The 11,680-nt window shown below is 43.7% G+C and overlaps 1 protein-coding gene across 3 annotated transcripts in view; it reads right to left on the bottom strand.

Annotated features, from left to right (window-relative positions):
* Positions 1-11,680, bottom strand: part of LOC126999252 (uncharacterized) — a 40,972-nt gene continuing 29,292 nt past the window's right edge. For all 3 annotated transcript variants that reach the window (XM_050861644.1, XM_050861643.1, XM_050861642.1), the window contains 3 exons: positions 9,983-10,146; positions 4,956-5,474; positions 1-1,437 (listed from right to left, as the gene is read on the bottom strand). In XM_050861644.1, coding sequence (XP_050717601.1) covers positions 1,168-1,437; positions 4,956-5,474; positions 9,983-10,146 — 953 coding nt within the window. In that variant the 3' untranslated portion in view covers positions 1-1,167. The remainder of the gene's footprint in view (positions 1,438-4,955; positions 5,475-9,982; positions 10,147-11,680) is intronic.

The following is an 11,680-nucleotide window of genomic DNA, read 5'->3' as shown; positions in this document are numbered from 1 at the left end:
TGAAGGACATATTCTCCTTTATTGGGCAGGCTCCTTACACACACCCTAGGCACACAAATGCACTCAGATCCTTGGGGACTTCTCACCAGCAGAGCAACACTTGTGGAAGATTTTCTACATGTGTTATTGGTATTTACCAAAAATTATGTGGCTAGTTTAACTTTTCAATTCCATTTTGGGGACAGATTAGCTACAAGTGTTGAATTTTTAGTTTCTGAGGTGTGTGTTGGGACCAGCAGGACAGTGACTACACTTTCTCAGCTTTCTAATTCAATCTTTTGTGGGACTTTGGACCTGCTGGAGAAGGCCTTAAGTTTGATGGTTTTGTTCATTTTCTTATACAATTTCTTACAGATGAGTTTGTGATATGTCAACTTAATGAAAATCCAACAATTCTCTGTCACAAAAATGGAATTAAAAACCCAAACTAGACGCATCCGTTAATACTTATACGACACTTAAAAAATCTAAAATCTGGCGTATGTAATGAATGTTCATGTGTGATTGACAGCATGGCAACACTTACACCTAATATCGCCTATGGCACAAACTGTTCCTTGGGCGTTACTCTGGCTAAGGACGGCTACCCTTCGTCAAGTTCTCTTGGGGGGTGAGCTAGACATGCACCGTGCAGCCCCAAGGCCCAGGCCAGGTTTTACAGTAGTGTTTGGCACAAGACAATTTTCCTCAAGTGTAGTCTATTCAGTTCACCCTCCCTTTCAGGATGGTCAATAAATAGGCACCCCTGACTGCCTGACACATCACAGCCTCACCGACACACTCCCCTCACACATGCTCCTGGTGAAGGGGATGTGTGTGGTCACCAGGCGCTGGGTGGGCAGGGCACCACCAGCCACCCACACCAAGCCACACCACCAGCCTCTGCCAGTGTGCTATAGTCACACAACATGAACTGGCTGGATCAAGGTGACTCTCCATCTGAAACTGACCGCTCTGTTGGCCACTGTTTAATTTCTCTTGTAAAAGCAGTGTTTAGGGGGTTATATTTGTCTTCAGCTTATTTTTTTTCCTTAGCTGTCTCCTCGCTGTATGAAAATAATAACACTCCTGTCACACACACAAAGCTGCACTACCGACTTGTAATGCACTCTGTGGCCCAGGTCACAGGTTGTCTGGCTAGGGCTGGATGGATGGACAGGCAGGTGCTTAAGCTTGCTTGAGATTAAGTTTGAGGACCATGACTTTCCACCTTCCATCGGGACACCTGACGAGCCCAAACTCCTGTTCGAACACGCCCACCAAAGCCTGGCAGCGATGCAGTGTCCCGCTGCACTGCAGCTTCACCATGCCAAACTTGGACATCTCACAACACGGGCCTTTGTCAGTGTTTGGAGCGAAGCAGACGCCACACTCCAGCAGGGTGTCCCTCAGGGTGGTGAAGGCGTCCTCCTGGCCCACCGCGTGTTTCTCCACGACCTGCACAGGGACACACAAAACAGGAACATAAGCGCTCATATTCTTAAACATTTCGGGGCTTACACACACACGTTTGACAAGGCTGTCGTAGTTGTGTTAATATTTCCAGGGGTAGTTTTATGACCTTGGTAGTAGTTTGAACCTTCTATACCATGAACCTAGAAGAAAGCTCATTAAAATCTGACTCCTCTCCTTACTGGCCTTTGGAAATTGTTGATTTGAAAGGCTGAAGTGTCTAAAGGTCCGTCCACACGGTCGAACACTGTCCATCGAACACCCACTGTTACCAGTAACAATGAGAAGCAGAAAGGAGTGCTGATGACGTCAGCAGCGAGCACCAAGGGGTGTAACATACACTGCCCGTGTTCGTAGTTTCGGAACTTCGAACACTGTCTGGCAGGACAGAGGCATGGAAGCACGACACTAACAGGCACAGGATGAACACAGTTAATTGTTTACTGGATGAATTGAGGCTGTCAGTTGATTGGGTCTCACCTGCCCTGTCAACATGGCTAGCCATACGTCTGTCAGTCGTCTCCATACTAACATACTGACACTGACTTAGATACCCAGCGGACATCAGCTTCGAACATTGTCAGCCGGTCTATCCCTGGTGAATGGAGTGGAAACTATGGTATACAGCTTCATCTGGTACCACTGTTTGTTGCCATATCAACTTCCCTCGTTTCAACGCTTATGACATCATCCTGCTTCGCCTTATGATAACAGAGTTTGTCCGACAGACAGAGTTCGACCATGACCAACCAAGGAGTATGTGAGAGGCCATTTGGGCAGCCTACACAATTTCAGTAAACCTAACCTGGCCTATCCTCTCTATCTATGAATGTACCAAACCATATCTTAAAGAGACTATCAGACTGGCACTCACCACATGACTGAAAAGCCTGTTCCACTCATCCACCAGTCTTTTAGTATTGTTACTCACCACATGACTGAAAAGCTTGTTCCACTCATCCACCACTTTATCAATATTGGCATTCACCACATGACTAGTGGGACTGTACCAATCATCCATCACTGTTAGTGTTGGCACTCACCACATGACTCCCAGGCCTCTTCCACTCATCCACCACTCTATTAATACTGGCACTCACCACATGACTGCCAAGCCTGTTCTACTCATCCACCATTATGTTAGTATTGACACACACCACATAACTACCAAGCCTACTCCACTCATCCATCACTTCCTGTACATTAATTACTAAAGTTATGCAGCCTGTTCCACTCATCCACCAGTCTATTAGTGCACCAATCCTTGCCTACATCAACTGAATATGAATTTATCTAACTCAAACTCATTACTTCAAGTCCTGCCCTACATGGAAGCTCCTGAAAGTCAGTTATCTACCATTTGCTCTTGCCATCCAGATATGTAATACACACGTACATAAAAATATAAGGAAAGTACAAAAGGACAAGCACTCTGCCCATACATTTACAACACATGACGCTGATACTTAACCCCTTGACTGTGGATTTCCTACCAGAAGACCTCACCAAGCTACAGGAATGGAACAAAAAGTGTCAGCTACAATTCAATGAAGAAAAATGTAAAGTCCTGCATCTTGGGAGGGATATCCAGCATACCAATACCACATGGGAAACACTCACTATCCACCACAGAGGCAGAGAAAGACCTGGGACTATAATATGTTACCAGACCACCAGTGAAGGCCAAATCCGTGCCAATTGCAGTGGAGGGGTTAAATAAATACCTAACCAAAACTGTAATTAACAACCTAGCTAAACCCATACCTAACCTAGCCTTACCTGTATCTAGCATAACCTAACCTCACCTCATAGTATTGAAAGAAAGGTCTTGTTTGACAGAGATAACACAGAAGGAAGAAAGGATCAAGGAAGCTTAAGGGCTGTATTTTTAAACATATCAGCGCCTCGGTTCTCGTTTGAAGTTGCTGGGATTTCCATGGACTGTTTTGTGATGCTAGTGATAGTTTTACACGGCTTCTGCATCTTGAATGGAAAGAAACACCCGTGAAAACCTGATTAATCTTCTCTGTGGCCTTAGGAAATAGTTGTAATGGGAGACCGATAAGTTTAACCCGGTAGCAGCGACGGGCCAAATTTGTGGCTTTACTGTGGAGCAGCGACGGGCCAAATTTGTGGCTTTACTATGTAGCAGCGACGGGCCAAATTTGTGGCTTTACTGTGTAGCAGCGACGGGCCAAATTTGTGGCATTACTATGTAGCAGCGACGGGCCAAATTTGTGGCTTTACTGTGGAGCAGCGAAGGGCCAAATTTGTGGCTTTACTATGTAGCAGCGACGGGCCAAATTTGTGGCTTTACTGTGTAACAGCGACGGGCCAAATTTGTGGCATTACTATGTAGCAGCGACGGGCCAAATTTGTGGCTTTACTGTGTAGCAGCGACGGGCAAAATTTGTGGCTTTACTGTGTAGCAGCGACGGGCCAAATTTGTGGCTTTACTGTGTAACAGCGACGGGCCAAATTTGTGGCATTACTGTGTAGCAGCGACGGGCCAAATTTGTGGCTTTACTGTGTAGCAGCGACGGGCAAAATTTGTGGCTTTACTGTGTAGCAGCGACGGGCCAAATTTGTGGCTTTACTGTGTAGCAGCGACGGGCCAAATTTGTGGCTTTACTGTGTAGCAGCGACGGGCCAAATCTGCGGCTTTACCATGTAGCAGCGACAGACCAAATTTGTGCGCCATGATATAAACCCCCAAAAATAGATGATACATAATCTGATCACAAATGTGTTGATATATATTATGAAATGGTTTGTGTGAGGGGTGATTTTTTCTTATTTTTTCTCGCTTGGAGGGACCATTAACCCTTTCATTGCTAGGCGCTCGCAACGAGACTCCCCTCAGGCGCGCTCGGGGAGCCCAATGGGGGGTCTCTTTTAACCTCTGCATCTCAAAAACTATTCATCACAGCTAAAAACCAAAAACACCATTGGAAAGAGGAGGTCCAGATCTATAGGAGTCGGTTATGTATGCCTCTCTTGCGAACATACATGCACGTTCAGGGAGTGTTGAATGTTAACACTTACATCGGTGCGTGCGTGATGATCAGCCATAATGAGGGAACTGCGGACATTTTTTCTCCAGATTCTGGCAAGAGAGCATTGCCAACTGCAATATTTACAACTATTTGGTCAAAGAATCAGTCAGGTGATAGGTGAAGCTATGCAAAAATGCCGCTATATTGGGCAAGAACATCCACCAGTTACTCGTCCGTACATTTGCCGCGCTGGGCTGATATGATTTTCCACCAAATTTAGTGAAGAATCCACTCAACTGGCAATCCTGTGTTGTGAGAATTAGTATTGGAACAATCTCATACGCGGTAGATTTGAGTGCGGGTGGAGGTCGCAGCAGGCGTTTAGCACCACCAGCAAATACGCCTAACGCCCGCTGCAAGTGTTTAGCAATAAAAGGGTTAAGAAACATGATCCCCGCTGCTACCGGGTTAAGAAAATGGACCTGAATTGTATCTCATTCACCTCACCTTCTGGCCACTGTACAGGTAAACGTCCACGCTGCTATTCGCCACAAATGCATCCACAGTCAGTGAGTCTCCCGGAAGATGCACTGCTTCAGGCTGCAACCGGTTCACCATCGTGTAGAACCACTGACAGAAATCCCGGGCGAACACCTCACTTATCTCCCCACCTCCACCACACGTCTGTTGGACGTCCAGGCTCACAGTGGTGCCACTGGTGTTTAGGTGAAGATTCATGCTGGGTGAAGGAGGCCAGGGATGTGGAGACTGGGAGGTGGTGACGTTCCTGCTGTCTCTCATATGAACGTCAAGGCTCATGTTCTCTACTGCTGCATTGACACTAAGGTTCACGGCTGCATTTTTGTTGGTGGTTAGGGTAAGGCTGGTGCTGGAGGAGGGGGGGCAGAGCAGGGGGGATTCGATTGCGCCACGCTTTCTAACTGAAGAATCTTGAGCCTTGGATGTTGTTCTGAAGGGCGTAAGGTAGTCGTTCCTGTCGGGCTTGTTTGTCTTGATGGACTTCTCCTGCAAGGACAAAATAATTGAAATAAATGGAAGAAAATTAATTCCTCCTTGTTTATGAAAGCAGGGGTGAAACAAAATAAAGAAAAGAAAAAAGGTTGGTCCCTGTACACAAAAGTAGGAACGAAATGAATAAAGAAAAAAAATATCCGTCCTTATTCACAAAAACAGGGACGAAATAATAAATAAATGAAAGAAAAATGCTTAGTCCTTGTATATAAAAGCAGGGAGGAAATAAGCAAAATAAATGACAGAAAAATGATTCATCCCCGTTAAAAAAGCAGGAACGAAATGCATAAAATAAATAGGTAAAAGAAAAACCTTTGCCCTCCTTCACAAAACGGGGAATGGATGAATGGGAAAAACTGAAGATGAATAGTTGGTACAAATATTTACAGTGCACAAAAATGACTCCTCTAAATTTAAGTGTTCTGACCATTTGATAAGCATATACAGAGAGAGAGAGCCAGGCTTTTTTTTCCCTTGATCTGCCTTCATTACTGTAAAATATATATATATATATATATATATATATATATATATATATATATATATATATATATATATATATATATATATATATATATATATATATATATATATATATATATATATATATATATATATATATATATATATATATATATATATATATATATATATATATATATATATATATATATATATATATATATATATATATATATATATATATATATATATATATATATATATATATATATATATATATATATATATATATTGCTGGAGCATCTGATAGGGTCTGGCACGTGGGGCTTATTGAAAAGCTTCGGGCTAAGGGAGTCCAGGGAGACCTGATGCTGCTCAAGGATTACCTACAGGGAAGATCCCTTCTGGTGATGATCAATGGGCAGTCATCAAGGCTTTTACCAGTGCAAGCCTCAGTTCCACAGGGTTCCATGCTCGGCCCAATCCTGTGGAACATTTACGAGTACATCGACAACCTCCTACGGCAGCTATCGGCAGTGGTAGCCTACGCCGATGACTGCACACTCTCCCGCTCCTACTGCCACCTCGACAGCCAGCGCGCCGTCGGAGAGTTAAACAGGCAGCTCAGACTGATGGAGCAGTGGCGAGAAGAGTGTCAGGTCACCCTCGCTCAGGAGAAGATGCAGGTAATGGTCATTTAACGGTCCCCAGACGCCTCTCAAGCAGTCTCAGGCCAGCTGGGTTTTGGAGACAAGAGTCTGCCCCTCCAGAACCACATCAAGGTCTTGGGAGTGTCTGTGGACCAAAGCCTGCGCTTCAACGACCACGTTCAAGCTGTCGCCCGCCACGCCTCCCAGCGAGTCTCTAGCCCGCAAAGGATGGCAGGAACCCTTGACCCATGGGGCATCCTCACTCTGTACAAGGCACAGATACGTTCATATCTAAAGTACAGTGCCTTGTGCTGGATGTCGAGTGCCCACATGCAGAGGCTTGATGCAGTTCAACGACGTGCACTGCATCTGGTGGAGGCCAGTGAGTGCCCGGAGGATCAGCAGTCGCCTGTCCCCGTGACATCGCTGGAACATCACCGCAACATCTCAGCACTGGTAGTGTGCCACAAAACCCAGCACCTTGAGACATTCTCCACACACTGCCCAGAGGCGTACCAGGACTTCACTCTCCAGTGACCAGCTTGTGGAGGTGCCTCAATCACACTCAAGGCAGCACCAGCACACCTATTCAGCCAGGACCACACGCCTGTGGAATATGTTCACGGCAGCCACTCTTCAAGTGGAGAGCATGAACACGCAGCAGGTGAAGCTGGCTGCTCACAGGTGGCGTTCAAGACACCCGTGTGTGCTGGTACTACACACCTATAGTGCTACACACACAAAGTGAAAACTGACACTTAACCCTTTCCTTGAGCGCAGGATGGGACACGACTATTCCCTCAGGTGCAGTCAGGCAGCCCAATGGGGCGTCTCCTTTAACCTCTGTATCTCAAAAACTATTTATCACAGCTAAAAACCAAAACCACCATTGGAAAGAGGAGGTACAGATCTATAGGAGTTGGTTATATATGCCTCTCTTGTGAATGTACATGCACGTTCAGGGAGTGTTGAATGTTAACACTTACGTCAGTGTGTGCAGGATAATCAGACATATTGAGAGAACTGTGGACATCTCTCCTTCAGATTCTGGTAAAGGAATATTGCCAACTGCAATATTTACAACTATTTGGTCAAAGAATCAGTCAGGTGATAGGTGAAGCTATGCAAAAATGCTGCTATATTGGGCAGGAACATCCACCTGTTACTTGTCCGTAGATTTGCCGCGCTGGGCTGATATGATTTTCCATCAAATTTAGTGAAGAATCCACTCAATTGGCAATCCTGTGTTGTGAGAATTAGTGTTGGAACACTTTCATACGTGGGAGATTTGAGTGCGGATGGAGCTCACAGCGAGCGTTTAGCACCACCAGCAAATACGCCTAACATTCGCTGCAAGCGTTTAGCAATGAAAGGGTTAAGACAGGGTAAATATTTTTTTCTTTTTTGTGGAACAGTGTACAATTTGTTTTGTCCCACACACAGGCTCTTGGAATAGTTACACACAAAACGTGTAACTTTGAGCCTATTTTTGTAATCTAATTTTATTTATTATGTTTAAATAGAGAGAGAGAGAGAGAGAGAGAGAGAGAGAGAGAGAGAATGGCCATAGTAGGAGGGATTCCCTTGATGCCCTGTCATGGATCTCAATAATAATAATAATAATAATAATAATAATAATAATAATAATAATAATAATAATAATAACAATAATAATGATTCAGGTCATAAAGCAATAATGAGCAGAAACCAATCACAACCCAGCTAAGAGGAAGTGCGAATCAACAGGGACTTGCCTAATAATAATAATAATAATAATAATAATAATAATAATAATAATAATAATAATACAGACAGAGAATCCTTTATCTGAAATTCCTGGGACCGAATGTGCTGCGTATTTCAGATTTCCTTGGGTTTCGGAATATGCAGGGCCTTTTGACATTTTCAACAATATCTTTACAGCACAGAGCACACAACACGCGGTAATCTCACTGAGTAACGAGCGAAGGTGTTACTGTGACGACTGCTGACAACACACTAACGCATAGCAGCAGTCCAGAGTTGCCAGGTCATGGACTGTGTTCCCTCCCCCTCAAATCCCATCCCAAAAGCCGCCCAAAACCCACGGTGGTGGCGGGCAGATGTTTTTACGCCCAAGGTGTCAACACCCAATTGCGATTTACCTGCCCAATCGGGCAGGTAACTCGCAGACCTGGCAACCCTGAGTAGCACACAACAGCTGTACAGTCGTGGGACATAAGTGTTGACACAGTTTCCAAAATGTTTCGGACCCCACTAGCGAAAGACGGCAACTATCCAGCAGAGCTACATTCGAGTTATATGTGACGTATGTGTGTGTGTGTGTGTGTGTGTGTGTGTGTGCAAGGATCAAAGTGTGTATGGGTGTGAGAGAGAGATTATTTATGGATTTTTCTTATGAAACTGTGAGCATCAACTGCACGACGATTATGTTTCTTTAAAAAAATCTGTTATGAATGCTCTTGTTTCCACTAGTGCATTAACCTCCGCTCTGTAATAAGATTTTCTACATTCCATAAGCTAAATACTTGCTTGGCTTTGGTCATCAGTGTGCATTCTGGAGAGAGAGAGAGAGAGAGAGAGATTAATTTATCTTAAGAAAAAAAAAGTAACAAAAATAATAGCCTAGTTTTCTTAAATGCAGAATAATAACTTAGTATTTGTATATGCAAAGTAATAGCCTAGTTCTATATAAATGCAAACGAATCGCTTAGTATTCTTAAATGCAAAATAATAGCTTTGTAGTTCAATTCAATTCATAATAGCCTACTAGTTTCTTAAATGCACCGGCTGGCATGGTCGATGATGTCATTGCATAACATTGTCAAGCGAGAGTTAAACGGTGGTATTATTATATATTTTTAGACCGTATCAGAATATTTGTGCACGTTATCAATGTTTTCTTCGTGTTTTCTTAGCGAGGACGTTGCAAGAATTAATGCAACATTTATTCAAATGCATAATAGCGTTGTAAGCAACTTTTAGCTGTCCCTGACTAAATTTGAACGAAATGTAAAGAGACATTTTCGTCCACGAATTACAAACTTGTTATCAGTGTGCACAACTGACAAATTCATATCTAATAAATTATGGAGAGTGTATATGTAGTGACATATCTCAACATTAGCCTCTTTCCATGCGGTGTATATATTTTGAAGTCGGGGCCGGTGAACGAAACTCAGTGGACAGTGTGTCAACACTTGTGTCCCACGATTGTATGTGGTGGAACCTTCCCATCACTTTGTGGAATTTTCCATATGTGACGCGTCATGTCAGCATTAAAAAAACTTTCGGATTTTGGAGTTTCGGATAAAGGAGTCTCAATCCGTAATAATAAAAGTAATAATAATAACAATAATAACAATAATAATAATCGTCACTTTTACTCACCAGCTCCTCTCTCACTATGTCGATGAGCTCCGTCTTGCTGGCCCCGATGCGCATGGGCACCTTCTTCTTGTGCAGGTAGTCAATGAGCACCTGCGACGTCATCTTCTTGTAGGAGAAGAGCCGCGCCAGGCTGTTGGTGTAGCGCAGGATGAGCTCCGTGGCCTCTGTGGGCGAGACATGGCAACACTGACACACACGAAGGAATGGTACAGTAGAGCCTCCATTTAGAACGCTTCTTTTTGTAGATTTCCTTATAATGTGTCCTTGAGCTGACTCCTTCACACACACACACACACACACACACACACACACACACACACACACACACACAAAAAAAAAAAAAAAAAAAAAAAAAGGTTTCACCAGTTCCAGATCTATTAATCTCATTGAATTAACACCTCCATTTTGCTTGGATTTCTTTGGCACGTACTTATCTCGCATTGAATTTTGGGTCTACTGTACTGTATTGTTATCGTAAGTATTATTTTTTTCATTGGTATTGCTATTGTCAGTCAAAGTTTTATTGGCAAGGCAGACTAGACAAATCTTCATCACTGACAAAATTCAATAGCTTATCATTTTTATTACTATTATTATTATGTTGGACTGGTCCTCATTGTAGAGAAAAGAAGTTTATTGCCATTCTCCTTAGCATTACTATCAACATTACTATTATTATTATTATTATTATTAGTGTTATCAGCAAAGCAAGGTAAACTGACTCTCCAGGTATACAAAATAAAATGCATTACTTATCATTATCATCACCAACATCATCATCATCATTGGAGGGCACACAGATCTATGGTGTTCACACTTTTCCTCATGTGACACAGTTTGAACACAGGTTTACCCCCACCACCCCGTTACAAGCCTCTTCCCAGTCCTGCGTGTAGCGAGTGGCTTCCCAGTCTAGTGTTTATTCATATGCAGTTCAGGGGTGGCCCACAGGTAGCATCCTCAGACCAGTGGCAACCCTAGACTTTTGGGTTCTTAGGGAAGCTTTAGTTCACCCTTGGCAAGCTTTACTTCATCCTTGGCAAGCTTTAGTTCATCCTCGGCAAGCTTTAGTTCATCCTTGGCAAGCTTTAGTTCATCCTTGGCAAGCTTTAGTTCATCCTTGGCAAGCTTTAGTTCATCCTTGGCAAGCTTTAGTTCATCCTTGGCAAGCTTTAGTTCATCCTCGGCAAGCTTTTGTTCATCCTCGGCAAGCTTTAGTTCAGTGGCTGAGTCGTCAAAGTAACGGCCTCGTGTTCAGGAGGACGCGAGTTCAATCCCCGCCCGGTGCCACCAAGCTGGGATTTTTCAGCCGCCGCCGAGTGGCTTAAAACTACCCACATGCTGTCCAGAAGACCACCTATCAACCCGGACTCTAGATTCTAGGATCAAAGATGAGCTCTGGGAGGGCAGCATGAGCCAATGCAAGATGGCGCCACTATAAACACCCTGCGCCTAGAACAGGCTGGGACCATCAGGACCTACCGAAAGAAGCCTTGGACCGACCATCAGGTTCATCCACTGGAAGAAGCCTACCTGGCAATAGGCTGCAATGTAAAAAAAAAAAAAAAAAAACTCCTTGGCAAGCTTTAGTTCATCCTTGGCAAGCTTTTGTTCATCCTTGGCAAGCTTTAGTTCATCCTTGGCAAGCTTTTGTTCATCCTTTGCAAGCTTTAGTTCATCCTTGGCAAGCTTTAGTTT

This window comes from Eriocheir sinensis, chromosome 16, assembly GCF_024679095.1.
Source record: "Eriocheir sinensis breed Jianghai 21 chromosome 16, ASM2467909v1, whole genome shotgun sequence".
In the NCBI taxonomy this organism is placed as follows: Eukaryota; Metazoa; Arthropoda; class Malacostraca; order Decapoda; family Varunidae; genus Eriocheir; species Eriocheir sinensis.
This window is presented reverse-complemented; position numbering and strand designations above follow the sequence as displayed.